Source organism: Boeremia exigua, assembly GCF_020726555.1.
Source record: "Boeremia exigua strain MPI-SDFR-AT-0100 chromosome Unknown C7974scaffold_7, whole genome shotgun sequence".
NCBI lineage: Eukaryota > Fungi > Ascomycota > Dothideomycetes > Pleosporales > Didymellaceae > Boeremia > Boeremia exigua.
Genome location: NW_025763524.1, coordinates 1,217,995 through 1,245,925, shown reverse-complemented (window position 1 = coordinate 1,245,925; position 27,931 = coordinate 1,217,995). Strand labels below are relative to the sequence as shown.

The window sequence follows — 27,931 nt, the reverse complement described above, 5'->3', positions numbered from 1 at the left end:
TTTTGCGCATCTGATTTGTTTCGGATGTAGCTAGGCGAAGCTCCATCGAAAATGTTTCTCATACTAATCTTTCGAGCACATGTCCCATCGAATTTGAACTTGGCACGATCATCCGGGTGGTGCCACAACACATCTGCGGTCCTCAGAATCCATCCATTGAACTATTTGCATCGCCAAGCGTCCCTCTATCGCGAACGTCAATCCGGCACTCCGGGTACCTAGGGTAGAACATGTGGATCTGGTTGCGGGAACGTGGCAGCAAACGAGAGAGAAGAGCCAACGGAATGAAGCTCTAATGGCAGGCTCGGGTTATATGTCCGATGGCAGCGTCAGCTTACCGTGAGATCTTAAGACACCTACTTAGTGGACCAACTCTTACCCTTGCAAGTGGACCAATGCGGCCGATATATAGCCCATATCGCTGGTGGTTGCTGGTCTTATTGCTCGTATAGCAAATCTAGTCGTGGTCGTATATATCGACTAATCAACCAGTATGAATCCTGAATCTCTGCTTGACTTGCTTTCGACACATGGGACAATTGGAAGGTCTGATTGGGATGTGAGAGTGCTTGACAGGCACAACCACGTCTGCGCACCACTCACACATGACCATGTGGCCGCAGGGCAACACAGCAATATCGGCCAATTGCTCGTAGCACACCTGGCACGCGATCACCTTTGTCATCTCCACATCTGTCTTCGGCGGTGGTCGGTTAGGTTGGTTGTCCAAGGTTGGGGCAGGTCGTTCAGGCTCCGGCTGAGTGTGGAGAGCTGGGGAGATAGCCTCTAAAGTCATTTGCAACCTTCGCAGTTCACCAGTGTAGTATTCAAGCGTACTACCCAGAGAAGGAGAACCCGTCGCAATAGCCTCATCTGCAACTGCGCCCATAGGTTGTACGTTCAAATTCAGCCAAGGCGGGGTGATAGTCACCTCATTGGGTCTCGGTTCAGAGCCCGAGTCGGTCCTGACTGGAGCGTAGCTCCACACGGTACTTTCCGGATCTTGATCGAGCTGGGACTGGTGTAGCACACCCAAGAGGAGCCGATCTTCAACTTCTCGACGCTCCTGGCCAGACAGCCCTTCCAGAGGAGACGCTTCTGTGTCGCCAGCGGCTCGCAGGCTCTCTGCTTGACGATAGTGGTTCCATGCTCGATCGTACATGGCCGACAGAGGAGACTCATCGAGATCGCGCTCGACGTCTGCAAAGGGGGTCTGAAATCGTTCCCGCGCCCTCTGCCGCTGCGCGGCAAGGCGCACTGCAACTATGGACTGGAACGCCGGTATGGGGCCTGTGTTTAAGGTTGGCGTCTCCGGTGTTGCTGGTGTCTCATGTTCTGCAGCCTCGGCGTCTGAAGCCGCTTCCAGAAGGCTGTTCAAAGCATCTTCGAGACTCTGCTGCGGCTCGGCGGGCCTTTCATCTTCCGATGTCAGTCGGTGCCGTGCTAGCCTATTTTCCGGTCTCCTGGCGTCATTCTCGACACCTGCTCGTAGCTGATCCAATGTTCGTGGCAGGAAGCCAGGGCTGACTTCATGCAGAGGCTCGCCCATGACTGCGATGCGCTGCTCGGTGCCATCAGGACGCGTTGCTAGCCGGAAGCCTTGATGAAATTCGAACCATCGCTCGAGAAAGCCCTTCTGGTCGGGTATCTCGGGGATGCGTGACTGGGAGATCTCGAGTGGAGGTTCGGTGGCGGCCATGCGGTTGGTCCAGAATTCTGCGCACGATCAGCTGTCTTGTCGGGCTGGCAGCACGAGAGAGAGCGGCTACCTTTACAGAACCAGCAGTAGCCTTGCCACCGGGTCCCTCGCTGCACGAAACCGATGCCATCTATATACACTCTGTAGGTCAGGCTGTGTGGTCGCTCGTCTGCACAGGCACAACAGTTGAGTGTGGATGTCAGCCGGCACGACGTCGCAAGCTTGTGGTCGCAATGCGCGTCCAGCCGCGGGCAGTCGGCAGTGAGCGTGCCCATTACTGCAATAAAGCCAGAGGCCAATAGCGAGGGGAGTTAGTGAACCGTTGAGGCAGCTATAGATAATTAGTGATGATCGATTGTTGCTGTGGCCACTGGCTGCTGAATACCTGCAATGACGCCGGTGGTGGGGCTGAACGATGCGGAGGACGGCTTGCGGAGGAAGGCGCTTGCCAAAGCTGCGCGGCTGGACTCGATTATAACAGCCAGAGTGAGTTCTTGCTACACCACTCGCCAATCGTGTGCTACATTGCTCTCTGTCGAACGCCAGTTATGATGGTCATTTTCGGGTCAGCCAACAAGCCCATCGGAGAAGAAGTAAACGCTAATTTAGGGCATTGAACAGGTGAGACTCTACAATAACTCTGCATCTACCAGTGGATAGTCGTTACTAGCTATTGTGCCGTTGAATAGAATGATCGGTGTTTGACAGAGATCACGGTAGCTGCTTTTGCTTCATTCTTTTGACAGATTTCACTTGTGTCGACGTTCTGCCCATTCTATCGAAGCGCAGGGGAAGCAGCCGTTATAAGCGCCAACACCCCTCCTTAATCGTGGTACCTTTGTCTCACGAACAAGCCAGCACTCGGCCACCCTACTACACGAAGTAATGTGTGGAGCAGCAGGCATATGTTCTACAAGAACGACTTACGAGGTCTCGCAATCAACCCCGCGGCCAGTCGCGTTTTGACACAAAACAATTGGCCTCATGGCTGCCCTGGAGCTCACGAGAGAGCCTCAGACGGTCTCTCTTCTACAAAGTTCATATTGGGCCCAAATAATTCCTGATATTGCTGGCTAGTGATGCTGACGTAACTGCCGTGGCGTGGTACGGAGGGCCGAAAACGCGGGGAACCTTGGACATTGACGGCCCGCGATTACCTTCGTACGAGAATACCGACCGTAGAGAGCCACCTCATCAAAATGACTCCACCGGCCTCCGCTGAGCTGTCTCGGAAACGACGCGCTATCAACGCGTGTATCTCCTGTCGCTCGTCTAAAGTGAGATGTAATGGCAGGCAGCCCTGTGAGCGGTGCGACAGAAATGATACCATCTGCCAATATCGCGACGTGTCAGTGCAGGACCCCAGTATTACTCGCATAGAGAAGCTCGAGGCAGAAGTAGCGCTTCTCCAGGCGCAACTGCGACGAGATCAGCAGCCGACTGGAATTCCGCCACCGCAGACTGCAGAGACCAGTGTCGGGCCTAACTTCCTTCAACCAGGGGAAGTGTCGATAACACAGCCTCATATATCGATGAACGCGGTTACAAAAGGTATCATTACATACGATGATGCTCTGCAGTGGTTCGCTGGTTTCTTTGCTGGTAGCCATTACCTCGTCCCGATTTTCTCGGAAAGCAGCGACGTGATCACCTCGGTTGCCACGCGCAGTGCGTTTCTTTTTGATGCCATCGTCAGTGTAGGTTGTCGAGCGGAGCAAGGTTTCAACTCCCCAGTCTTTCGGCGACTGCAGTCTGGTCTTCGAGAGCATCTCACCCATCTACTCATCACATGCGAACCACCAACACTGGAGGCAGTGCAAGCTATTGCGCTCATGGCAGCTTACAGCGAGAATGGATACATCCTAATAGCCCTTGCCCTGCGGTTTGCTACACAGCTGGGTCTTCACACGGCTACTGACCGGCTATTGGCTCCCGTGAATGACCCAGATCATTCGCGTACTGAACAGTCGGAGCTTTACCGCTTGCAAAGAGTTTGGCATGGCATCTGCAATCTCGAGCTTTTGTAAGTTTTTGATCGTCTGCATTACTAGATTTGATTTAACACTGATTTCGGTAGCTTCTCGCTCGATGGTGGCCACGTCCCAGCTGTAACGCCACGCTCAACGCCGCGCAAGATACGCGCCCTCCTTAACCATGCAGACTGCACACCGGTAGATATTCGATTACTCTCACAGGTAGAGCTCAACCTCATACGAATGGACGCGTACAACGATGTCCTGAAGTATACCAGCACCAGTTCGTCCCTCTTGGAAGACGAAGAAGTCATTCGAGCCAAGGTTCGCGACACGACTACCGAGCTGTCACTTTGGCTAAGCGAGTGGACCAAAGTCATGTCTGAGGACCCAGTACTCCACCAGCGTGATCTTGCACTACTCAACCTCCACATTCAGTACGACTGGGCACTCACTACACTGCATCTGAAAGCTGTGTCCGCTTCAGGCATAGAGAATATCGCCATTATGACTAATTTCCAAAAGGAGATGATTCAGATAGCCAAGGAAGCATCGACAAGACACTTGCGTCATTTGCTAGGAGTCTCCACTTGCCCATCATCGCCGTCTGGATTAGCGCCTGCGTATCTCAACACTTTTAAGTGGACGATGGATTATGTGTGGGCGAAAGGTGCATTCTCCATATTGCTCGTGCTTCGACTGTCTGTGCTCCTCCGCGATCCAGTCCCTCACACCTTGGCTCTACTCCGCGACGCCCATCGCGTGCTCGAAGAACTTAAAAAGGTCACGATCGGGTATATACCGTACTTCCAAATTCTGCAAACCAGTATCGAGAAGTGTGAGGCGGCGTTAGTTGACTACTCTGCGCAGCAGGACATTCCGGACCCGAGCTTGGCTGTCAGTGGTCCAGCAGAGAGCGACTTCCAGGGCTATGCCCCAAATCAGTTCACGTTCGAGTGGGACTTTCCTGGCTTGAACCTGAAGCATATGCCGCTTGGATGGCAGGATTTGTTTGTTGATGTCGACAATCTCTTTTAAATGAAGACTGGCATTACAAGAGCGCAACTACACGAAGAGCAAACCCAGGTTTATCAATATCTAAGACCCGAAGACTCGACATGCAAACACATGTCTTGAGATACCGTACACGTTGAGTCATTCCCACTAACAGATATAGACAAAATCCTCGCTCTTGAAGTCAGTCTGGTTATTGAACGCTTTGTCGGCCATACCGCTTGCCTGGGCATTCTCTGCATTTCCAGAGTCGACATCACGACTCGCTTGCATACTCGTGTTGCCAATATTTGCAGACCTACCCATCGCCTCGCGAGTAGCTGCATGCTTGCGATTGAGCTTTTTTAATGCATGCTATCATCAACACAACGAGCAGCACGAGGGTGACGAGCATGACAGATTCGATCTCAAGCGTTGGCGATAGTGGGGTCGCTCAGAAGGCCTGAAGAGATGAAGAACATTCATATTGTCTACGCTAGCTTCTACGACCAGAATGTTTGTCGTCACATTTCTCTTTGTGTCGCCTCCAGTGTTCTGTCCTAGTCTGCCAAACGGGCAACTTAATATGCATAGAAAACATTGCCTCCGCTGTTCTTGAGCCTCCTGTTCTGCACAGTAAGCCAGGTGCGGAGTGCCCAGGCAGCGGCAATGGTTGCGAAAGCAAATGAAGCATTACTGCTCATCGCAATGACATACTTCGGCCCGTCCCACTTGGGATACATGTAGGGTGTGTAGATAAAACTTGCCATGGAGACGACGTTGACGATAGATAAAGAAACAGCCTTCTTCTCTGCCGTCTGGCCGAGAGTACCAGATACCCAGCCGAGAATGACTGAATTGACCGAGTAAACGCCTGTTGGGTTATGTTAGCTTGGAATGTCCAGCAGATGGGCTGATTTGCGCGTACCTGAAGCGAACAGAAAACAGGACAGATACCGAGCAGGAAGGTTTAGTGTGACCGCACTGATGATGAAACCAACCATTGCAATTCCCATCATGACGGTGATGTGCCATGTGCGATCGTTGAATCTGCCAGATGATATTCCCACACAAATGCCCACCACACCCGCCACCAACGATGGGGGTGCTGTGAGGACAAGAGTAATGGTGGTGTTGAAGCCGAGAGATGAGACGACGGTAGGAAAGAACTGGCGTGATTGTCAGTAAGTCAGGCACTTGACAACACCCGGTGGGCGGGCATACTTGATTGAAGGAAGTGGCGCTCAGGTGCATGTTTTGCATGAACACCAATAAGTACAGTCTAGGATCGCGCAGAGCTTGCATAAACCCAGCCTTAACGCCCTTGCTAGACTCCAAACCAACAGTATCGCGCTGGATACGGTCATGAGCGAGCTGGCGTTGCTCCGGAGTGAGCCATCTAGTTGTGAGGGGTTCGTCGGGAAGGAGGAATATACACCCGATGGCCACTCCAACAGTGACGACACCTTCGATGATAAATAACCTGATAAATTATGGTCAGTGCGTTCATGTGTCGTGGTATTGATAAAAACTCACCACTGCCATCCGTGCATACCGTGCTTGTCGTCCAGAGTGGCGAAAGTCGCAGCTGCGATGAGTCCGGCGAACGATACTGCAAAGATATTGCCAGCATATAAGATAGAGACTCGAGTAGCAATCTCCTTGCGCGTATAGAACAAAGATAAGATGTACAGCGCCCCGGGGTAGAATGGCGCTTCAACGAAACCCAGGAAGAACCGGACTAGGACCAAGCCGACGTAGTTGTGGACCAGCGCGGTGAGCGTCGCGACACACCCCCATACCATCATGCAACATGCCATGTAGATTGATGGCCTGACTTTCTTCGACGATAGAATCATGTTGGACGGTATTTGGGCAAAGAGGTAGCCAACATAAAGAATCGAAATGCAAGTGTTGTACTGAGAACCTTTGAGACCTAGATCTTTCTCGAGTCCGTTCAGCCTTGCGTTTGCGATGGCGTTCTGATCGAGTTTGTTGCTGGGGATGTCAGTATTCTCGCCTGGTTCTGCAAGCTGCGCAAGACTCACAGGAAGTACATGCAGAACAATGCTGGCATGATACGATAATCCAATCTGCGGACCAACGCAATTTCTTCTGGGTCCGTTTTCGCTATGGCACCGCTGTAGTCGGCACCAGCCAGGGGTAGGTTGGCTTTACTATCTTTGTCGAAGGTATCGACATGATCCACTTGGAGAGGCATATCTTTCTCCAAGTCTGGGCGGTGGTTCTCGGATGAAGGCATCTTATTCAGTCTTGCAAGCGGTTGCGAAGTTTGGCATTCAGATACACATGCCAGTCGAGTTCTATATAGATCAGCTGGGATTAACTTACCCCAGGATCTCCGCAGGTGGACAAAGTCCCCCGGACTTACCCCATACTGGACGCTATTGCCAACAAGCCATGTGCGGCACTAATGTGTGGGGAACATGCGAACGCCGGTGAGACTCGCCTATTGAGTGAGTAGTCATGTCGGTTCCACAGTGTGTTGACTGGGGCTGTGAATCGTTCACCCAAGTGCCGAAGGTAGCTTGCGATGCTACGGACAAAGACATGTCCGCCCCGGATCGCACTAAAGAAGTCCCTGCAGTCGCTGTTGACTTTCCCCAGCCAATGAGAGAGTACGGCGACACAGTGTCAGTGGGGCGTATCTGGTTGCCACTCAGCTGTGTTAACGGACTTTCCTTTGTCCGTGTCGATAGCTTGCCAGTTGCACTGTGTAGGTGGAGTGTGGGGTGCATGTGAACCATCACGTTGGTTCATGCGGCTTCAAGTGCCCGAAAGGTCATATTCTCGCTGAACATATAATGAGGCAGTATTGGCCTTCAACTGAGTCCATCATCATCCATCTCGCTTCATCAATACACTACCATTTCAACCAATTACATATACCTTCACAACATGGGTTCCATGCCTGAGATTCAGAAAGCACCTTTCATTGACCTTGCTGGTCTTGTTCCTGCTCCTGTAACACCCTTCAACAAAGACGGCTCGGTCGATTATGCGGCTATTCAGCGACTAGGCTCCTGGCTCGGTAGCATAGCCGGAGTGAAGGGCCTGGTAGTGCTTGGCCATGCGGGAGAAGGTACCTTTCTCACCCAGGAGGAACAAGTGGACGTCATCAAGGCCTTTGTCAAGTCGGTCGACAACAAGATCCCCATCATTGCTGGAATTACCACCGAGGGCACAGAAGTTGCTGCACTCGAGGCTCAGCGTGCCAAGGCTGCAGGGGCACAAGCTGGTCTGCTGTACCCAAGCCACGGCTGGCTTCGCTTTGGCTACCAGCCTGGCGCACCCCAGGATCGATACAAGACCGTTTACGAGAAATCTGGACTACCTCTCATCCTGTTCCAGTACCCAGACAACACAAAGGCTACGTATTCATTGGAAACGCTGCTGGATATTGCCGCACAGCCCGGTGTCATCGCGATGAAGAATGGCGTCCGCAACATGCGTCGCTGGGACGTGGAAATCCCTATCATCAAGAAGCAGAACCCTGATCTCACAATCTTGACATGTCACGACGAGTACTTGCTCCACACCTGCTTTGATGTTGATGGCATGCTTGTCGGCTATGGCAACATCGCCCCGGAACCGCTTCTGGAGATGATCGAGGCAGGCAAAGCGCGCGACTATGCCCGTGCGAGAGCTGTCCACGATAGGCTCCTACCTGTCACAAGGAACGTGTACCACCGCGGGTCGCATATGGAGGGCACCGTTGCTCTGAAGCACGGTCTGGTTGCGCGTGGAATCTTGGAGCATGCGACAGTACGAAGCGGTCTGCTGCCACTTGTTCAAGGAGCCGAGCAAGAGATCCACGACGCATTCAAGTCTGCGAAGCTTGGTAAGGTTGTGCCACCTAAATCCGGGTGAGAGTACGTAGACTGTTCAATTTGCAATCCAAAAATTTGAAAACTTTCAAAGAAGCCCGTCGAGTCCGTAGTCTGGTCCCATCCACCATGATAGATCGTCTTTGTTAAACATCTGAGTAATATCCTCGTTTGGTCGTGGGACATCAGACGACTGTTGCGCTATGCCTAAGAAGTCGCCGGAGCTGACAATGTAGTTGTTCGTGGTCAAGAAAGCATCTGGGTCAACATGACCTTGCAGCGCGGTATACTGATCCATGCTACTCAGGTCAAAAGTACCAGGAGGGCGCTGATTGCTGCTTTGTGGGGCGGGTCTGCATTGCTCTGTCGTCCCGAGCTGGACACTATTGGAGAGACGATTATCAGCAGTGCTCCCCGAATCTACAGCGCGACCACGACGCGGATTCATGGATTGAGAGGGACCTTCAGATCTGCCTGGACGATTTGTGTCGAGAATCTCTGATCGCGGTGCACCAGTGATTCCTTCACGTGCTCGTTTCAGTCGTGCGACGAGATTTCTGATGCCCACAATACAAGACTCAGGCCAGCTGGTTCCTCGCAAGGCAAGATACTGTAGCACTTCGATACTACGTTCAGCCAGTCCGAAGGCGATCTTATGTGAGAGATGTTTCTCGGATGCGGCGAAAATCACAACGAAAGTGCTCATCCAGATAGCCCAGGTAAAAGACGGCCAGAGGAGAGGGCTACTTTCGTAACCGTGTTGCCCAGGTGAGCCATCGAACGCTCCAAACCCTTTCAGTGCTTTATGTAACGTGTTGATGATAGACCGGGATGCTGTGATGCAGCGCTGCAAAGCTGCATTGAAGACAGTGTCGTGCTTAGGATTGCCCAAAATGGACCTATGCAACGCGAGGATGGTTTCAAAGCGAAGTACTATCAGAGTGACTTGATGAGGTTTCGCGATGCTTTGCGCTGTCTTATAGTCGGAAAGATGCTCGTCAACCGTGGTCCACCATTTGGCGTGCTCCGTCTCTACCAACAAAGCCTGGTCGTCATCTTGAATGTCAGAAGTAAGAGTCGTCTTATTCCGAATCTTCATGATGGAACCTCGAATGTCAGCGTGTCGAGCTAGAAAGTCGATGAGATCGAGCCTGTCGTCATGGACTGGAACTTGTCAGTACGACGCAAATGGGTCGAGCTTTGTGCTCTTACCTGCAACGTCAATATGACCCTGATTATGTCTTTCGGATTGTGGATAGCAAACGTCAATGTCTTCCGAGGAGATCACACTAGGGTTGCCAAGTCTGATGGAAATATAACGATCAATGCAAAAGACTGACCAGAACAGACGCTTTCGTAACTCCGCTTCCTTGTCAGTCGGCGGGCAGGTCCTGCCAGGACATTTATACAGGTGAAGTTGAAATGTCAAGTGCGCAGATATACCCTGTAATCTAGATGCCGCATTGTATCGGTTCATGGAAATCAGAAAGAGTTGAACGCTAACGAGCGCTTGAAGAGATAGTATCGAGCTCTCCTCCGTCAAGATTGGCTGCACGCTATTTATGGCGTCGTTGAACGTCTGGAACAGAAATTCGGACGGCACAGGTTTGTGCGATGGGGCCATCTGTCTCCGGTCCATGGCCGCTATAGACATAACGGATCGTAGTATGATATGATCGAAGCTGTTCAAACTTGATGGATTCGACAGTCCTCCATCTGAGTAGATCAACGCCTTAAAGTGGTCTAGTAGTGCTGGCGCATGCAAGAATGGGAAGGAAGGATGCCAATGATCGAAGTAGCTTTGGCTCCATTCGAGGAAATCCTCAAAAGCTAGAGGCAATCTCGATCCCTCCGTGGCCCTGATTTGCACCTCGTCTGTACGCCAAAGCCATCTTGAGGCGCTATAAGCAGCCCCTGCAGGTAATTGGTCATCCTCGCCAGAAGCACCATCGTTTGGGGCTGGTACCGTGGCTTGTGAGATCGCTGAGTCGGCAGCGCGTGATGCGGGTCGTCCACCGGGGCTGGGGAACGTATTTCGAGATTGGTCCTGAGGACTGACACCTTCGTTGCCGAATTCCCGAAGTTGCTGGCCCATGGTATGGAGGAAAGCCCTACGCTTCCTGGCTTCCACAACATCAGTCTCCGGTAGATCAGCCAAGCCCTCGCTGGGGTCGTTGCGAGCGCGCCGCCTCTTAGTGCCTGCTAGTGTATCAGACATCGCATGTGCACTCCTTCGTCGGCGACGTTCATTCTTGATATTCTTGATGGTCCGGATACATTAAGATGGATGCGCGACGGGAGTTGGCGACGAGAAGCGATTGAAGTTCCAAAACGACTTATCGAGGTTAGCGCAGCCTAACGCGCCCCACTTATCTTCGTTGCTGGTCACGGTGGCGTTAACTACGAATTATGTTCATATCCTCGGATTTATCAACACACGAAATTCAAAATATAGTTTATATTTGTATAGAGTCTCATGTCGTCAGAAGTATTTCCGCCATTTGTCTGCGGGCTCGGCTCTGGATCTTATCGATATGGGACTGGCAGGTGGCAGCGGTGGAGTAGCTGCAACTTTGTCTACCTCCAGAGGTCTTACATCTGTCGCGACCGTGATATGAACGCGATTCCCAGCCTCTTCTGATAAGCCTGCCGGAGAGCCGACGGCGAGCAATGTGCGTTGTGTGGAAGGCTGAACCGGCGAGAAAACACTTTCGAAGTCTCCCATGCTCTCGAATACGTCAGGCGAGAACTCTGATGCATCGTTAATATCCGTATCAAGCATCTCGTGTGTTGATGATGTGTCTGGTCGGGAGATACAGTCCCTTTTCGCGGTCCACCAAGCCTGCCTCTGTTGATCGGTCCCTAACGGCGAACTTTTCCATTCCTCAATCTTATCCGATTTCAATTGCTTTTGTGCGATATCTGTCAAGAGCTGGCGCTGATTGTTGGACAGGCGATGTCGCTGTTCCACCGAGGCCCCTAATTCCTGGAGTACTGACAGAACTTCCAGTACGAAAATCTCAGTCTCATGAAGTCGCTGCTCTATAAGTGAGACATACCCCGAAGGTATCCCCCTGCACATCTGTGAGCTTGGGCTCTGCCTCCCATGGACTGTCGCCTACCTTTTGTTGATTTGTGGATATCGACATGTCACCCCTGTAACGGTGCACTGCGAACAAATTGGACTACGCGATGTTAGGACTAAATCATAGACCTGAAGGGAAGACAGCGCACATCTCGCGGGAGCACTGCGAGGTCAGCAAGAGCCTTTGCGATGTAAACACCAAGCATACCTTGGATTTCTTGTTGCGACATGACTCGCAAGCAATCGGATGGAACCCACTGCTCTCTTCCTCACATGATTCAGCACTAGGTAAGGTATGAAGGATTTAACACTCACCATTACATTGGCGCTGTGTACGGTAAGGAGGATTTGCGGTCCTTTCTTTCTGCGGCACCGGACTTGACTTTGTCCTAGCGAACTTACCCCGCCTCTAGGCTCGGCTTACTAACTGGGTACTCGTCTTTCAAGCATCCGACTCAATTCGCTTTCTATTGTGTATTGACATTGTTGAACCGTTGATTTTGAAGTGCAAATCGTCGACGAGATCTTTATCCTAACTTAAGCACGACGGCTTCTTGAGTTCTTTGCTAGGTGGAACGTGATAACGATGACACTCTATAGAGGGTGTAGCAGTCGCTCGCGGAGAATGCAACACTGTCGCAAATTCGCCTGGCAACGTAGTGGCTAGGTAGATTGGACAAGAGAAGACCCATGAAGGGTGCAGCCAACGGCGGAGACTGCGCGAGGATGGTTGACAGCGGTATGGCATCGCCGGAAGACGATCTGGCTAGCCTGAAGGATTCCCCAAAGTAGCTTTTCGGATTCGGCCAGGCTCACACATTCGCGTTCTTGCCAGAGACCTAGTGCAATGTCCCTCGTGGTGTTTGGCGGCAGCCGGGCGACCGCTGCGACAATGACGTACAAAGGATTTTGCAGGGAACGTTTTGGCCACGAGCAACTTTTCAGCCATACTGTGTTCCCGTGGTGTTCCAACTCTTAATCTCCCAGGTAGGTAGAGATTTTTTTGCTTGTCTAGTACTCGTGCTTCTTCCCTTGCAAATGAAGTATGTTTACTTGTTTTGTGACTGTAAACGGCAGGTGTTCTAGGCACACCTTAGTTTTGGTAACTGGGCCAAGCTAATTGCACAGCATATATACAAATCCAAGTCGCGTACGCGCCCAAAACAGAATCTAGAGGGGAACAGCTAGCGCCTTACTGCCCCTGCACAGCACTAAGGCGTGTTTCAGAAAATTCAATCGCAACATGCTCTTAGCAGGGGGACTATGGGTGTTCCGCATTGACATCTCATATCAGGGGCAGTTATCGCTAAGAGAATCTCTCGCTGGCAAGCTGAAGATCTTGATACGCTCTACCTGACGGCATGAACGTTTCCTTTGAGAGTTCTAACGAGTGACTTCAGCAGCTATCGCTTCGCCAGACAGAACCTGATGCTCGTCCCACATAAGAACCACAGGAAGCCGAGGAAACGGATTATGGACAAGACTGCAGTTGCATACAGCAGGATTCTGAAGTACATTGGTGTACGTGTCTTGTCGGCAGGCTGTGGACTGTCAGATAGTTTCCCGAATGCGTATAGCGACAGACTTACTTTCAATCCCACCATATTAAAGTCATCAGTGGTCACCACTAAGATCAGAACGATGTTTGACAACAGCCACGAATACGTCAAACCGGTTCTGAAGCTCTTGTACGAGTCTTCAGTATCCTTTTTCTCCATCTTACCATCTTCAACCGCTACTGGCGTCAAGGCCCGCCTGACAACTTTCTCAAATTTGATGTCAATGTCTTCCTGCTCCTGCTCGATCTCCTCGACCGTAGCCTCTTTCTCATTAGTCAAAATGTGTGCAGACGGCAAGCTCTCTGTGATGTCGGATCCCTTCGTTCCCCAGCTCACGTCGTGCCAGTTGTTGAATGCATATACCATCAAGATATTGATATATGTGCTCATCAAAACGAGATATTGCGGGAAAGAGTGGAACATATGCCAAGGATCGAGGTACAAGAATGAGGCGATGAAATTGAGGCCGTATATCGTGATAAGAGCGATCAAGATCAAGCCAGCAACCCCGGTTTTGCCACCGAAGAATGTTTCGAAAAATTCCTTGCCAGACGCGAAAGAGATTTGATCCTCGATTGGCTTTGAGCTGAAAGCGCGGTAGACGAGATAGACAGTGAGTATCAATATGTAGAGCTGAATCAAGCCAAAGACAATGAAGGAGGCTTTATATGTCTTTTTGGATCCTTTGGGGCGATTGCCGAGGGCGAGAATGAACTGTAGGATGAGAAAAGCAACATAAACGTATCTGATAACGACGTTGAAGACGGGGGTGACTTGATCACCGAAGGGCCATCCGTGGTAGTCCGCTTCTTTCTGGGGTGTACCTACTAGAGTCATGATTACGACTGTCGTGAGGTAGTAGGATGCCAGTGAGAACCAGGTGAAGAGGACCTGGGCGAAGTTGTACAGAAGTTGGATGTGAAGAAAGATCAGTCGAATAATGCCATGGCCTGAGGAGTAGAGACGTCCGAAGTGCATGATGGAGTAGAGAGAGGCGGCAAATGATCCGTTCAACCACCTTCGCCGTTGACCTATAAACTCTGCGCTGCCTTCAGGTACGTCTGTCTCACCCTTAGAAGCTTTTGTAGATTAGCGTTCGATCAAGCCTATGTGATCACTTCTACTTACCCTTCACATACGACAGATGCCATTTCGAGCCCGCCTTGGCCACGAGCTCAAAACACAGTATTCGGTCCTCAGCAAGGAACATATTTTTCTTGAAGATATTCATACCGTCAATGCCTTTCTTGCCAAGGATCTTTGAGAGCGTATGATCGCCATGAAAATATTGTTCGAGTGGCCTTCCCATGATTGCGCGGAAGCGATATGCTGAAAATGCGCCAGGAAGTACACTTACATAGCCAAACGCACTTTCTAGTGGTTTGTCCAGGACATTCGAGATCTTGTACTCGAAATTCTGCACAGCGACTAGTGGGTTCAAAAGTGCGCGGCCCTGTTTGCCGAGCATAGCGTGAATCTCGCCGCAGGCACCTCCCAGATCTTTGTCATTGTAGAAGGCCTCCCACAGTGATAGCAGCGAACGATACCCTGGCTTTGTACCAGCGTCGATAAGGATCGCCACCTCTGGATTCAGGATTCTGCCGAATGCGTTGAAGAGCCATCGATGCGAGTTGATTTTCTTTGTATTCTTCTGTTTCAAACAGAAAATGAACTGTACAGGCGGCAAGTTCTCAGACTCTTTTCCTGCATTAGGTCGAATGAGCTGGTGCTCAGGTGTAACAGAAAGTTGACTGGTGTACTCGAAAATATGCGCCACTGTCTCCTTGCCATTGACATCCTTCTTGATGATCCCGTCTTGGTAGATGCCAATGGTCGCGAGAACGTCGAAAACATTCTTATCAACATTGTCGATACCATCGAAGACAAGGCATACTACGATCTTCTGCCATGCAGGCCCGCCTTTGTCCCAGAACTGAGAGTTTTTCAAATTGGCGATATCTCGGATGTTCTTCATCACGCCATGCAATGTTCGCGCAAGGAGCGTTTTATCTTCGTTGTAGTAGGTAATGGCAATGAGAAGTTCGGTATGACGATTGTACATTCGTGCTCGTAGGTTGTGTCCGTTTGCCAAGGTGAAGTCGTTCGGGTCACATGCAGCTGCAGTGTAGCGTAGCTGGGTAAACTCTTCCTCATCTATTCCTTCCACGCCGCGATAACAAGGCTCGACAGCATTTTGAACAGCGCTAGGCACAGGATAGTTCGCAGAGAGGACTGATCCTTGAACAAGCTTTACTTTGCGTGTCCTTGAGCGCTTCAAGCCGCTGCCTTCTGGTCGCTGTCGCTGCACCCAGTCGTCATCAGCCTCCAGTGAAAGATCTCTTGGCAGCGCAGTGTTGTGATTGGGATGAGTGGGGATCTCGAAGCCATCATGGCGTTCCGAGGCAAGGTCAGACGACTGCTTGTCATTTGCGTTGGGAGTGTCCGTCTCTGTTAAGCTGTATACGGAAGACGGCGCTGTGTATTGAATCGTTCTTTCGTCTTGGTATGAGTGTTGAAACGGTGGCGGAGACGTAGATACCGGCGAGTCGCTCAAGAGACGTTCGTTAGCATCGATCTGTTCGGGCAGATAGTGATACTGATAAGAGCTGTCAGGAAGGCAACGTGCTGGAGAAATCTAATGGCACTACTTACAAGTTGATTAGACACCATGTCCTGCATAACGTATTCCTGGCGGTTAAATGGATCGTTGTGGTCGGCAGCCATGACTGAATATCGATGACAATGAAAGATAAGACGCTGATATTAATTATAATATGTGATAGCTGTACGTTCAGGACGCTGGATAGCTATCATGTATACGGAGATCAAGCAAGTAGATATGCAAACAGAATGGGTTTGCAAGGAGGCGAAGAATGGGCCTAGGGAGATGCATTTTTCACACCGGTAACATATAATGCATCCTTGTCAAGCACTCACCGCCCAAATTTAAGGGGCGCCTGGCGCATATGCACAATGTGCAACATTAGCTCCTGCACCGTTGCATAGCCTCTTTGAGGTGGCTAACAACTTGATAAGATGCCAGCACCACCACACCTGACATCAGGTCAGAAGTAGAGCACCTAAACTTAGCACATGAATAGCCAACGTGTGCTCTTTGGTCCTGCCAAATACCCAACGCGGGTACCATTGACTGAGTTTGAGCCCTATAGTCATGGTTCAGGATCGTAGAGTCAGCCTTGACTGGATGACGTCGGTCTCGGTGGACCCACTGCTACCAGAGATATTCGGAGCCGACTAAAAATAGATTTCTCCGCCATCACCTAGTACGGACCTCTCAAGAACACAATTCTGTCTCCTATTACTCAACTACACACCTACAGCAATTATACCTTATGAAGCAAGCCAGACGAAGTGTGGCGAAATTTTGAAAATCGGTACGGAGGTGATGGACTTGGACATACTGTGTGCTGGCTTATAGCGGTTAGGTACCTAGGTATTGCTAGTCCGCACGTCCGCGGTCACTTCTTGCAAGGTTCTGTAGTTGTTATCGAGCGACACCGTATCGCCAAGTGTTTCCGTGAGCTTGCACGTCGTCCCACTACCCTCTATAGGCAGCCATAGCGAGATGTCTTGAGATCCTTTGGAGGTATCTAGGTAGGCCGACATGCTGTGCAGCAAGCTCGGCGACAAGACGGGTATTTATCATGAGCTACATTCATGAAGTAGGTATCTCACAAAAGTAAATCGAGTTGTCATCATAGCCACAGGTGAGCAGCAAGATTAGTCTGGTGACGATGTTCCTGCCGCTGATTGGTCGCTGGAGAAGAAATTCTTGTTAGCGTTATTAGGTACCTACCTAAGGTTGTACCACCTACCTGTACTACTAAGAAAATATACTGATATACGATATACCTTTTGAGCAAGTAGTACGGTTGTTGGCAAAACTGCGACCGTGACTTTGCCGCTGGAGGGCGAAGAGAATATTCCCTTGATGGAGTACATCCACTGCGGCCCCTCACGCGAGTACCTGGCTACCTCTCCCCTCCTTGTATATCAAGGTGTTTATCTTCAACCTCGATCTATCTTACCTTGACTCCAAACTAAGCAGCAGCTCTCTACCACGCGTCTGGTGCCTCTCGTACGCGTAGACTGACCTGAGTGATCTCCTACCGCCAAGCCTCCGACGGCAACACTATAGATTATTCTGAGCACTTTTTCCAGGAGTGTAGGGCACAGAAATGTATCCTCGATTTTTCTAGACTGTGCGAAACCGTTCACTTGTAGTGTATAGTGTTGCGCAGTCGGTGAGCGAATACCCAGGTAAATTACTCCAAGATTCATTTGGGTGCACATCGCGACCTTACAAACCTTGACACCTGCAGACTGACATAAGCATAGCGCACATGTGCATGTGTCCGCATATTTCAGCTCGGACCAGATGGATATCGCCGAGTTCGCATATCCGTACGACCAGTTCGGACCCGTGAATGATCTCCGATGCTATGTCCGAGTCTGACATGTCACTAACCAATCGTACATACACAAGAGCCTAGCCGCAGCCGTAAGCATTATGGACTTCGTCAATGGGTAAGGCAGTGCAAGCCACATACCTGGGCAGCAATTGTTAGACAAACGGACGAAAGAATGCGCGTCCGGCGTTCAAGACCCTGCTCTGCAATGGTATAGAAGGCCTCGGGCCTGCAAGAGTACACTTAACCAGCACAGAAACAATTATCACGAACATTATCCCTTTACCAACTAAAAAATGATGCAACGAACACTTCACGCCATTCTAGGCCTTGGGTTTTCTGCTCTAATGGCGACTACTCTAGCCCACCCAACTCACCAGTCATCTTGGACGGCCTTGGCGTCCATCCCGCTGCCACGACAAGAGCACACGACCGTTTTCCTTCCACCCAGCACCATCGCTGTCCTTGGTGGGGTCATTCCAACTAACGACACTGGCGCAATTCCGGTCGTAACAACCAACCTCATGCAACTCTATTCACTCCCTAAGAACACTTGGATCAACGCCCCGCCACTTCCCCGGGCACTCAATCATCTCAATGCCGCTGTGGCGAACGGGCAGATATATGTCCTGGGAGGTCTTGCGGATCTCGGTGGGCCTGAACTGGCGTGGCGCGCAGTGCCGGATGCGTTCATGTACTCACCCTCTACGGGCATCTGGTCGGAGCTACCCAACTTACCAGTGGGAGAAGAGAGGGGCAGTGCAGCTGTTGGAGTGTGGGGGACAAAGATCATTCTCGCTGGCGGCATGCGCGCTCTTGAGCTTTCTGGGAACAGAACTCAGAGTAGCGTTTCTGTTGTCAGTATATTTGACACCAAGAAAAGGACATGGCTGGACCTTCCAGTTACGGCTAAGTATATCCCAGAAGGAAGGGATCATGCTGGTGCCGCTGTGGTTGACGGAAAGATGTATGTCCTTGGCGGTCGTGATAGGGGCCAGCAGAACGTCAAGAATACTGTTTTCATCTTGGATCTGACTGATCTCGAGACTGGCTGGATTACAGCGGATTCCAGGATGCCAACACCTAGGGGTGGTGTTGCAGCCGGCGTGGTGGGCAGCAAGGTTTTCGTGATGGGCGGCGAGGGCAATACAAATGCAGAGACTGGCGTGTTCAATCAGGTGGAAGTGTATGATACGAAAAGGGGCTGTTGGGAAAGGGCGGGAATTATGCCTATTGCGCGGCATGGGACCTATGCTGTCGGCGTGGGAAAGAGGGTGTATGTGCCGGGCGGCGGATTGAGACAGAGCGGAGCACCTGTTGCAGACTTTGATGTGTTTGAACCCTAAGGTTATTGGTGGTTGTCAGTTTTTGCCGATCCTCTTTCCCCTCCCTTTTTTGGCTGGTTGAGGTTCATAATAAATTGATGCTTAGCTAGGACATCACTTTAATTACCAAATGCTTTATAGTACAGACATAACGCTCTATCGCATATTCACGTCATCAACCCAAAGGATAATCCCAGTGCATCAGCAATGGTTTTGGCTTGCGATACAACTTTCGGATTCAAGTTGTACTCTGCATTCGTAAGGCTAGGTGAGCTGCTGGAAAGGCCCATTGGGCTCCACAGGCTGGGAAACGACATTGGGATCCCCATTAAAGATCTGCAGGTCTCAGGCGAAAGGCCCGAAGGCCCTCGCTAAATCTTGAAAATCCTCCAGCAAGTGGTGGCTGATGACTTAGTACGGCTTGAGTGCAGATGTCGGCGAACCCGATCCCATTTGCCGTTTGCCGCATCGGCATCATCGGCACTTTAACGGCAAAGTCCTGGCGTCGGCCCAGAAGATAAGAATACAAAATCATTGTAGGTGCCGTAGCCGAATTCCAAGGTTCTTTCGAATTATTCCATTTGTCATATACTTATCTTCTATTCCTCCACATGCGTCATGTCGTCCAAACCACAAATCGTTTTTGTGCCAGGTGCTTGGAACAGTCCTGAGGGTCTGACCGACTTGGTTGAGAATCTAGAGAGTCATGGTTACACAACACACACCTGTCAGCTGCCCTCAGTTGGTAGTAAAAGCCCCCCAAAAGACCTTTTGGAAGATATAAAGGCTGTCCAGGACGTTATCGAGAAAGCCATTGGGAACGGCAACGACGTTATTGTTGCTTCACACAGTTGGGGTGGTATCGTCGTTAGCAGTGCTGCGGTCGGATATGACAAGACAACCCGGCAAGCTCAGAACTTTAAAGGTGGCGTTGTCAGACTTGCATACATGGCTAGTTTCCTCCTTCCGGAGGGAGTTAGCATGATTAATGCATGTGGCGACCAGGTCCCCGAGTTTATCAACATTGAGGTAAGGGCACGACCAAGTAATGATGCTTTCTGTAGCTAATAAGCTTAATCATTAGGGCCCGTACGCCATAGTGAAAGATTCGACCGCCCTATTCAACGATCTTCCGGCTGTTCAGAAGCAGTACTGGACCTCAAAGTTGCAATCTCACTCATTCGCGTCAATGGAAGCAAAGTCGACAGGAGCTGCCTGGAGAACTATCCCAACTAGTTATCTTGTATGCGAGGACGATCATGCAATTCCTGCTTCAGCCCAGGAAGCCATGATCAAAAGCGCCAGAGAAGCTGGTGCCACCGTCAATTATGAGACACTCAACACTGGTCACTTTCCGTTCCTCACACGCTCTAGTGCTGTAGCTGAGTACGTCAGAAGAGCTGCTGGCGAGGCTATCTAAAATCCTAGAAATTCATTAGTCTGTTCGAGCTGTGCACAGTGTACTGACTCGTAAGTGTGCAATTTGCTGATACTCATGACTACCTAATTACGTGATTGCTGAGAAGGTATCCAGTGATCTTGTAGTTTGCAGGATAATGCATAGACTACCTAGGTATTGTTTAGACGGCGTACGCAATCACCTCTCGAGCTTTCAAAATATCGCAATGTTCATACAGAATGAGCCGCAATCGATGGTCTGACCGTACTGCTTCTGGCACTAGCTATCTCTCCATCTTCACTCCAGTGTCCGGCGACATTCTCAGAATCATCTACCAGTACTCAAACTCTCGGCTTACTCAATGTTTCTTCAGTCGGGTACGAGCACCAAGGCACGTATCTCAGATACCGCTAAAGCCGAGCGATGTAGCGCCGTGCTTGAAAGTAGTCATCGGATTGGTCACGGGCTGAGACATACGGAGATGGTCCTTTTGCTGCAATTTCTGTAGAGTGAACAAGGTGCGGTGCTGTGGGACAAGACCGGTGTGTGTGCCAGTGGCTGAACTACATTGCTTGCACGTACTCGGTGATATAAGGCAGCATTCAGCGATAAGACGAGCGACAAGGCAAGAAAGAGTATATCTTGAACGTTTCAACAACTTAAAGCCAAGCAGAATTGCAGGGCGGAAGATATATTGAAAACTTGCAGCGCCAAGTGAAGCATCTGAGAGATGATTATGAGCAGACCAGATGAGACCTTGTCGGCAGCAATCCCGTCACAACATATTGATTAAACAGCACAACCATCAGATAATCGATTCATGGGTCTTGAGTTGCCGCAACCTACAGGAATGTGATCCAAGCTTTGCAGAGCCGCGGCGGATCCCAGCCATGTGATCAATTCTCAACCCAAATTCTTGTGCGTAGACGATAGCGTGTAGCATCTAGCAAGGTGTGTAAGTTGTTATGGAGCCGTTATGTGGCAGGCGGTCGATGCAAACTAGGTCTGCGAAAGCGCTATCTGCGCGCGAAGCATTAGCTATTCTTCTTTGCCCATATGCTTGTTTGTTTCCTTCAAGACCCAGATCTTATCACTTTGGCATAATATCTGCCTCAAGAGTATGTCAAGCGGATCAACTTTCTCATCTAGTAGTATTGCATTGTAGAGAGCTACATTTCATTACTACATGCTTTCAGTGCCTTTTAAGTTTGGGCCGCCAGCTGAAATCAGTTGCCATCACCACACACCTACTGCGACTATGTTGTGTGCAATCAACTACGGCCTTGCACTATTAGCTAAAGTCAATAGCCTGGAGACCGAAAATATCTTTCTGTCCGTGAAAGATCCAACGAGTTTGGGGATATAAGACGGGAATCCAGAAAGCATTTCTCGCAATACCCCCCACGACTGCTCGCCATCGACTGTGTATGGTTCAGTCGACGCCAGACCAGTTGTATTGAAAGACTGGTACAAAAGAGGCTGTTGCGTGAATGGTACCGATGCTTGAACAACGTTCAAGTCAAGGCCTTCATTATCTAAAAAGCGAGCGTTTCCAACCGAAGCAAAGACTAAGGGCGCTTGGGCATTGACGGCATACACGCGCGCAGCTGCCAAATTGACCTCCAGGCTTTCCCAGTAAGCAGCTGACTCTTCCGCTTCGTCGGGGGTATCTTTTCAAATAATGTTAGCTCAGCGATGTTTGTCAGCGATACGAATACCTACATGGCCAGGAGGCAATGTGCAAGGTCTCAGTTTGCGATTGGGTATTGAATGTCATAGCCGGATGGAAATGCTCCCAGCATTCTAGAATGCCCCATCTTCCATAAGGCGTAGCAATGACCTTGAGATCCGTTGCCGCACCATCTGACCACACACCTCTTTCTCCTGACGATGGCCGCAATTTATGCCGAACAAGATAGGTACCGTCTGGAGAAATCAAAGCCTGAGCCATGTAGAGTGCATCGTTCTCTTTATGCGAAAATCCTGGTACAACATAGATTTTGTTTTCAATCGCGGCACGAACAAGGGCACTCCATTGCGGGGATTTGATCACGAGAGACTCGTCAATGTAGCTCTCTAGCCAAGGACGCATCGTGACATTGTCGGCCATGCCCTTTGGGTATCTGCGTTCATCCAGATTAGCGTCTCTACAGAGCTTGTCAAACCGGTATGAGAACTGTGAAGACTCACCCTGGAAACCAAAGCTCTGGGAAGACCACAAGATTGGCACCGTTTTCAGCAGCTTCGCCGATTAATGCAACGGCCTTTGCGACCGTCGCATTCAAATTGAAAGCATGACCGGTCCAATTTTTGTTCATCAATGGCATGGGCCAGTAAGCCGGCTCAGCTCTCACAATCGCCACAGTGAGATTGTTGTACTCGGCAGTCCCGTTGTTCATATTTGCGCGGGGGTGAGGTGCAGCAAATGCACATGTTAGAAGGAAAAATACGGTGGACTGAAACAACATGATTTATTCCAGACAATCAAGGAGGTTACTTTGAAGCCATGGGAATAGTGCAGATTGATACTTATAAGATACAATGCGAGTATCTGTGATGACGTCGCAATGCTGCTAGGTAACTAGAATGACATTATCGCCAGTTAGTGCCGCTCGGCTTCATTCACGGCATCTCGCCGCACTGCGCACTTACTCGGCGAACATCGATAAGCCGACGAAGAGATAAGACTGACTGAAGAAAATTGAGACCATATTCACAAATTTGAGGCCGTTACTGCGTTAGCTATAGGCTTATCGCCTTACACAGTACACGAGGGCACGGAACCCTGTTCCGCCTTTCGCGTAACCTGCCAATAATTGCAGCACAGTAATGTGCCTATCCGACAGTTTGTATAGCTCTTAGAGACTCGACTTTGTCATCAGTTCAGGGCGAGATACTCTGTGACTATCTGCGCGGTAGCAAGGTCAGGCTTGACTCCAAACTGCTCTATAGGTCCTTGAGTAGTATGTACAAAGAGCCTGAGGTAGAGCTGACATCTTAGTTCATACCTGCGTGTAGAACAGACGTGTGCAGTACTATCTCAAGTGGCTATATCTACCCTCCAACGATAACATGTAAACGGCCTCGTCGTCACCTCAGCTGTCCGTCAAACGACCTCCTGCCACCACGCATGCGCCATTACCTGGTCTATCGTTAATCTAGCTCTTGGGTCAATTCTCGTCATTCCAGCTATCATCTTCTGGGCTTCAGTTCCCAGTTCGTGTCCCCACACATCGAAGCTCATTACTGGCTGCTCTTGCAACGTCTCTTCCGCCACTTGCGATGCCGATTTGAGTGCCTCTGACCATGTGTCGCTATCAACGTGTTTTAGAAGGCCCTCATTCGCTGATCCAAAGTACGCGAAGTGGCGCGTGAGAACTGCTTGCTCAGGTGGGATACCATGCTCGACGAGATACGAGTAGTCGTTAAGCAGTAAGACTTCTCCGGCCCCAAGAGCGTATATTCACTGTGCGGAAGCTTAGCACGAGTCCTTTCAATGAATAGAAATGGCATAGAGTAACTTACGACCAGTCCAAACGAGTAAATATCCGATGCCTTGCACATACCTCTACCGGTCTGTCCTTCTGGGCTGCGCCACATGGCGTTTCCTACTGCATGCGTACTCCAAATCAGAGCCCCTGTTTCACACTTGTATGTAATGTCAAAGTCACCTAGAGCAACGTCGGTACTATCTTAGTGCCCTCTTCGTCGCGCGTCCAGTTGACTAGTATGTTATCGGGCTTGATGTCTGCCAAGATCGATTGTCAGTTATAGTACTTCTTTGGATGGAAGACCAAAGTTGGACTGGCAATCGTATTTACCAATATGAATCCAATCCTTGCTGTGAAGTCTTGAATGGCTTCTCCTGTCCGCAGCAGGATCTTCTTGCGTGCTGCATCAGAGACGTTTGAATCCTCCTGGAGCAGTGCAAGCAGAGTGTGTTGGTAGTACGGATAGATCAAGACATTTTCGTCCTCGTTGAGATCAACATGCATGCGGAGCCGACGAGAGTTAGGAAATTCGGCTGCAAGGCGTAAGGACAGGTCGAAGAATGGTTTGGACACGCGCTTGAAGACAAAAGACTGGTCCTGAGATCTAGATTGATCTTCTCAATCGAAAGTCTAGATGTGAGTTTGATTCAACGTACTCGGCTTTGAAGATGTTCAATCTAGGATCTTTGCGCTCCTGGAGCACCTCGCGCTGGATGTATACCCGACCAGATTGGCCTACGATGGTGGATGCCATCCTGATGCCTATGCGTAGAACAGGAGATTTTTGATAAGCTAGACGATTAAGAAGCATGAGTAAAGACTAGACAACAAGATCCTACAGTAAAGAGGTTAGAACAGTACGGGGTACTTTGTAGCGACTAAACAACAGTCCTTCTTAGCGCTGTCCCGCTTGTTTATTTTCGTCGGGCAAGCGCCGCGCTCAATGTTCGCTCATTTTGATTTTTAGCGCAGTGTCTTAGGTACATAGCACGATCGCTGATTTTGGTATCCTGCATCTCAATCACCTGCGGCTTGATCTGGATTTTTTTAAGAAAGGCAGCCAATGTGCCGTGTTTACACGCTCCAGTCTTCTAATAGAAATCGGAGCAACAATGTGAATGCGCTGATGTCAATGCTGTACATGTTAAGTCATGTTCCAACCTCATTCCTAGGACTGCGTACCCCTCTAATTTACCTATTGGCGGGGGGCTAACTAGCGTCGATTGCGGGGTTAGCACTTACCATACCTTTATTGTCGCTAGTCGCCGCTCCCTCAACAAAGGCATCAAGACACATTAAGTTCTGAACGATCTGAACTACATTGCATCTCATTGATCAGCTGACTCAAATACTCTCGCAATGACTAAATCCTCTACTCAGCAGCAAGACGGCTCTAAATTGCCAGCTCTCAATGACAAACTCGTCGCATCAGCAGCTGCAAAGCTTGATGCTGCTAAGATTTCCTCTCTCCTCTGGGGTAATTACATGTTGACCATCTTTGGCGTTCCGAACATAATCGATGTACGTATCTCACCCCAATCTGAGCTGATTAAGTCTAACACATATCTCAGGGCATTGACTTCGTTGTTTACGACGTTTTCACAGGCGCTGCCTATGATACTCCTGACAACGACGGTTTCCAATAAGTGCAAGCCATAAGATTGCAATGGTAATAAGAAACTTCTCTACGCTCTAACTCCGTGTACCCATCTCCATATCACCGAGAATGAACGGCTGGGCCTATATAAAAGACCCGACATTCTGTGGCGGCTTCCAGATCTATCAAATGTAGACGGTGAGAACACAATTCTTGCATCTGATCTTAATCAACTACCCGGTCTCGACGTCTTAGGAAGAGAATGGTGTTTCTAGCAGGATCTGCATCCAGTGCGTGTCCTGGCCGTCTCTCAACTAGTCAAGGTACTACTTTTGCTTGCAAAGAAATATCAGAGTACTTACGGAGGATACTGGATGAATTGGGTCAGCTACATATCGGAGTACTGCACTGCAAATGGTGTCTTCGATGGAAGCCGATTGACCGGGTACTACAAGACCTACATTGAGCCTTTCCTCCAGAGCGATCACGCATTGAAAGACTACGCTTTTGGATATATTGGTCTCATAGAGTAGTTGATTTGTGATAAAGTTCGAGGGTTTGGGGCCAAGGAAGAGTGTCGCTTCGGCCTCGATCATTGTTCCTTGATTGCAGGCACGAAGATCTTAGAGTATTCTAACCAAACCAGCTACGCTGAAAATGCTATACGTCAGGTATCTTCTTCAATGCTATGTAGTTAACCGTGTACAGATACTGTTCCATGATACTACGTGTGACACAGTAGGAAGTGCTCAAAGTATAAAAGCACAGAATCATCAATACAAGAAATGACTAGGTACTTACAACAGCTGTGAGAGAAGTATGCAGAGTCTGAATGAGTGTTTTGTCGTGTTCACCATGAACGTATACTACGCTTCTTCTGCCGGGCTACAACGAAACCGAGGGCACAAAGTCAAATTGATACTCGAGCAGCAAACAGGCTTACGTCATCTTGCACCGCTCTACAACGTTTGATCGTATGGCCTCGCTAGTAATGTACATTTTCGACTAGCCATTTAACTTTTCATCGCAGCGCAACAATGTGCATTTTTCAATATTCTGTGCAGCCCTTCTGGGCGATAAATTCTCATCAATTCGGTGCGAGATACTCTGTCACTGTCCGCGCGGTAGTAAGGTCAGGCTTGACTCCAAACTGCTCCGTCATCTGCCGGAAACTCAGTTTTATTGCAGCACTGCCGTACTCGCGCATACCCTTCTCATAATTTGCCGTTACGCCTTCCCAGGATTTGCCCTCGCCTTTCGCCCATGCTTCTGCAGTAAGTCTACCCAGCAGTTCCGAGTCTCGTACCGCAGTGTTTGCACCGATGCCTCCGGCTGGCGTCATGGCATGCACTGCGTCTCCAATGACTGTTACGCGTGGCTCGTTCGGCCAATCTGGTACGCCTTCTGGGCTGGAACATGTGATCTTCCAGAACGCGGCTTCGCCTTCGATCATGTTGTTAAATAATGGCTTGATACGCTCATGCCAATGTGCAGTCAACGTTTTTGCGATGTCGGCGGCCGGCTTTCCAGTAATGGCGTAATCATCGTTGGGCGCTTGGATGACACCAGGACTCGCAACCATTGTCCATCCAAAGTTGATGTCTGGATTGTTCATGTCGCCTGCTCTCACGTTCGTTATGATGGAAACACGGCCACCGTCAGGTTGAGTAGCGTCGTCAACCACGCGAAACACGCCCTCGCCTAGCCTTCTAAAGGCCGAAGTAGGTGCCTGTCCGTGGATACCTCTCAAACCTAGATCGTAAACCTTGATGGCACCGTTGGAGAGCTGTCCTGCTACTGCGCTCTTCACGCCCTCACCCCCTACTATCAGACTCCCTTCCTCGCTTTGACTACCGTCTTTGAACAGCAAACGTACGCCGTGCGTGGTCTTTTCGTAGCCAATCACGTGGTGGCCCCATCGAATACTGTCCTCCAGCCCTTCCATGAAGATCTTCCGCATATCACCACGACTAATGCCAACGACTTTACCGTCTCGGCTCGATAATTGCTCACTTCCTACGCTTGAAGCGTTGCTGCTGAGCGTTTCACCTGTCAAAGGGTCGATAGCTGCTGACCCCGCGCCACCTGTTTTGCCACATGCGTTGTAGAATCTCTCAAATCCCTCCGGGCCAAGTACCGACTCGATGGCGTCAAGTCCATCAGCTGAGAGGCGTAGACGATACCCTTGCGCTCGGAACACAATAGACGCATCGCGTTCGTAGACAATGAATGGGATGCTCTGGCGATGTAGAGACCGCGCAAACAAAAGTGCAGCAACACCGGCCCCAGAAATGAGAATAGGGTTTGGAGTCTCTATGGAGCCCATCGCATTGGTGAGCGTGTGTGCGTGCGAGCCTGCGTGTGTTCAAAGAAAGCTTGCTGCCTGTGCGAGTAGACGACTGATCAATAGCGGAACGCAATAAAACGGCTGCATGCGCATGGAATTTTCAAAGGTAGTGGACGAATACAGTATTTAGAACAAGCGCCGCACTGCATGATGGTGTATGTCGTCAGCTCGGCATCGGTGAGGCG

At 50.1% G+C, this 27,931-nt stretch overlaps 13 protein-coding genes across 13 annotated transcripts; 5 read left to right on the top strand and 8 right to left on the bottom strand.

Moving 5' to 3' along the window:
* Nucleotides 1–353: 353 nt before the first annotated feature.
* Nucleotides 354–2,079, bottom strand: C7974DRAFT_202877 (uncharacterized protein). Its single transcript, XM_046136812.1, has 2 exons — nucleotides 1,770–2,079; nucleotides 354–1,716 (listed from the first exon to the last, which is right to left on the bottom strand). The coding sequence occupies exons 1-2, from the start codon at nucleotides 1,972–1,974 to the stop codon at nucleotides 485–487; spliced, it is 1,437 nt and encodes a 478-aa protein (XP_045996339.1). The 5' UTR covers nucleotides 1,975–2,079; the 3' UTR covers nucleotides 354–484.
* Nucleotides 2,080–2,711: 632 nt separating this feature from the next.
* On the top strand, nucleotides 2,712–5,191 carry C7974DRAFT_337563 (uncharacterized protein). The gene is made up of 2 exons (XM_046139215.1): nucleotides 2,712–3,722; nucleotides 3,777–5,191. The coding sequence occupies exons 1-2, from the start codon at nucleotides 2,899–2,901 to the stop codon at nucleotides 4,708–4,710; spliced, it is 1,758 nt and encodes a 585-aa protein (XP_045996338.1). The 5' UTR covers nucleotides 2,712–2,898; the 3' UTR covers nucleotides 4,711–5,191.
* On the bottom strand, nucleotides 5,130–7,040 carry C7974DRAFT_202844 (major facilitator superfamily domain-containing protein). The gene is made up of 5 exons (XM_046136811.1): nucleotides 6,714–7,040; nucleotides 6,202–6,663; nucleotides 5,890–6,148; nucleotides 5,594–5,834; nucleotides 5,130–5,539 (listed from the first exon to the last, which is right to left on the bottom strand). The coding sequence occupies exons 1-5, from the start codon at nucleotides 6,926–6,928 to the stop codon at nucleotides 5,247–5,249; spliced, it is 1,470 nt and encodes a 489-aa protein (XP_045996337.1). The 5' UTR covers nucleotides 6,929–7,040; the 3' UTR covers nucleotides 5,130–5,246.
* A 418-nt stretch (nucleotides 7,041–7,458) lies between these two features.
* On the top strand, nucleotides 7,459–8,668 carry C7974DRAFT_202833 (uncharacterized protein). The gene has a single exon (XM_046136810.1). The coding sequence runs from the start codon at nucleotides 7,585–7,587 to the stop codon at nucleotides 8,554–8,556; it is 972 nt and encodes a 323-aa protein (XP_045996336.1). The 5' UTR covers nucleotides 7,459–7,584; the 3' UTR covers nucleotides 8,557–8,668.
* C7974DRAFT_202827 (fungal-specific transcription factor domain-containing protein) lies at nucleotides 8,579–10,822 on the bottom strand. The gene is made up of 2 exons (XM_046136809.1): nucleotides 9,726–10,822; nucleotides 8,579–9,677 (listed from the first exon to the last, which is right to left on the bottom strand). The coding sequence occupies exons 1-2, from the start codon at nucleotides 10,729–10,731 to the stop codon at nucleotides 8,602–8,604; spliced, it is 2,082 nt and encodes a 693-aa protein (XP_045996335.1). The 5' UTR covers nucleotides 10,732–10,822; the 3' UTR covers nucleotides 8,579–8,601.
* A 155-nt stretch (nucleotides 10,823–10,977) lies between these two features.
* On the bottom strand, nucleotides 10,978–12,058 carry C7974DRAFT_396279 (uncharacterized protein). Its single transcript, XM_046142061.1, has 5 exons — nucleotides 11,914–12,058; nucleotides 11,807–11,866; nucleotides 11,748–11,761; nucleotides 11,636–11,698; nucleotides 10,978–11,587 (listed from the first exon to the last, which is right to left on the bottom strand). Exons 1-5 carry the CDS (start codon nucleotides 11,914–11,916, stop codon nucleotides 10,996–10,998), a joined length of 732 nt encoding a protein of 243 aa, XP_045996334.1. The 5' UTR covers nucleotides 11,917–12,058; the 3' UTR covers nucleotides 10,978–10,995.
* Nucleotides 12,059–12,673: 615 nt separating this feature from the next.
* C7974DRAFT_202797 (chitin synthase) lies at nucleotides 12,674–16,055 on the bottom strand. Its single transcript, XM_046136808.1, has 4 exons — nucleotides 15,810–16,055; nucleotides 14,286–15,753; nucleotides 13,188–14,236; nucleotides 12,674–13,139 (listed from the first exon to the last, which is right to left on the bottom strand). Exons 1-4 carry the CDS (start codon nucleotides 15,879–15,881, stop codon nucleotides 13,002–13,004), a joined length of 2,727 nt encoding a protein of 908 aa, XP_045996333.1. The 5' UTR covers nucleotides 15,882–16,055; the 3' UTR covers nucleotides 12,674–13,001.
* Nucleotides 16,056–18,244: 2,189 nt separating this feature from the next.
* C7974DRAFT_396270 (uncharacterized protein) lies at nucleotides 18,245–19,023 on the top strand. The gene has a single exon (XM_046142060.1). It carries the CDS (start codon nucleotides 18,280–18,282, stop codon nucleotides 18,931–18,933), a length of 654 nt encoding a protein of 217 aa, XP_045996332.1. The 5' UTR covers nucleotides 18,245–18,279; the 3' UTR covers nucleotides 18,934–19,023.
* A 450-nt stretch (nucleotides 19,024–19,473) lies between these two features.
* Nucleotides 19,474–20,664, top strand: C7974DRAFT_425190 (Alpha/beta hydrolase fold-1). Its single transcript, XM_046144466.1, has 3 exons — nucleotides 19,474–19,941; nucleotides 19,997–20,382; nucleotides 20,447–20,664. Exons 1-2 carry the CDS (start codon nucleotides 19,531–19,533, stop codon nucleotides 20,330–20,332), a joined length of 747 nt encoding a protein of 248 aa, XP_045996331.1. The 5' UTR covers nucleotides 19,474–19,530; the 3' UTR covers nucleotides 20,333–20,382; nucleotides 20,447–20,664.
* Nucleotides 20,665–21,448: 784 nt separating this feature from the next.
* On the bottom strand, nucleotides 21,449–22,808 carry C7974DRAFT_396267 (aliphatic nitrilase-like protein). The gene is made up of 3 exons (XM_046142059.1): nucleotides 22,502–22,808; nucleotides 22,034–22,434; nucleotides 21,449–21,981 (listed from the first exon to the last, which is right to left on the bottom strand). The coding sequence occupies exons 1-3, from the start codon at nucleotides 22,777–22,779 to the stop codon at nucleotides 21,587–21,589; spliced, it is 1,074 nt and encodes a 357-aa protein (XP_045996330.1). The 5' UTR covers nucleotides 22,780–22,808; the 3' UTR covers nucleotides 21,449–21,586.
* A 609-nt stretch (nucleotides 22,809–23,417) lies between these two features.
* On the bottom strand, nucleotides 23,418–25,098 carry C7974DRAFT_463981 (kinase-like domain-containing protein; the record flags this gene model as incomplete). Its single annotated transcript, XM_046146253.1, has 6 exons — nucleotides 23,418–23,749; nucleotides 23,833–23,959; nucleotides 24,001–24,051; nucleotides 24,133–24,406; nucleotides 24,459–24,594; nucleotides 25,050–25,098. The coding sequence occupies 6 exons, from the start codon at nucleotides 25,096–25,098 to the stop codon at nucleotides 23,418–23,420; spliced, it is 969 nt and encodes a 322-aa protein (XP_045996329.1).
* C7974DRAFT_425187 (uncharacterized protein) lies at nucleotides 25,090–25,448 on the top strand (the record flags this gene model as incomplete). Its single annotated transcript, XM_046144465.1, has 2 exons — nucleotides 25,090–25,323; nucleotides 25,374–25,448. The coding sequence occupies exons 1-2, from the start codon at nucleotides 25,162–25,164 to the stop codon at nucleotides 25,446–25,448; spliced, it is 237 nt and encodes a 78-aa protein (XP_045996328.1). The 5' UTR covers nucleotides 25,090–25,161.
* An 805-nt stretch (nucleotides 25,449–26,253) lies between these two features.
* C7974DRAFT_396265 (uncharacterized protein) lies at nucleotides 26,254–27,907 on the bottom strand. The gene has a single exon (XM_046142058.1). The coding sequence runs from the start codon at nucleotides 27,723–27,725 to the stop codon at nucleotides 26,487–26,489; it is 1,239 nt and encodes a 412-aa protein (XP_045996327.1). The 5' UTR covers nucleotides 27,726–27,907; the 3' UTR covers nucleotides 26,254–26,486.
* Between the last annotated feature and the right edge of the window lie 24 nt (nucleotides 27,908–27,931).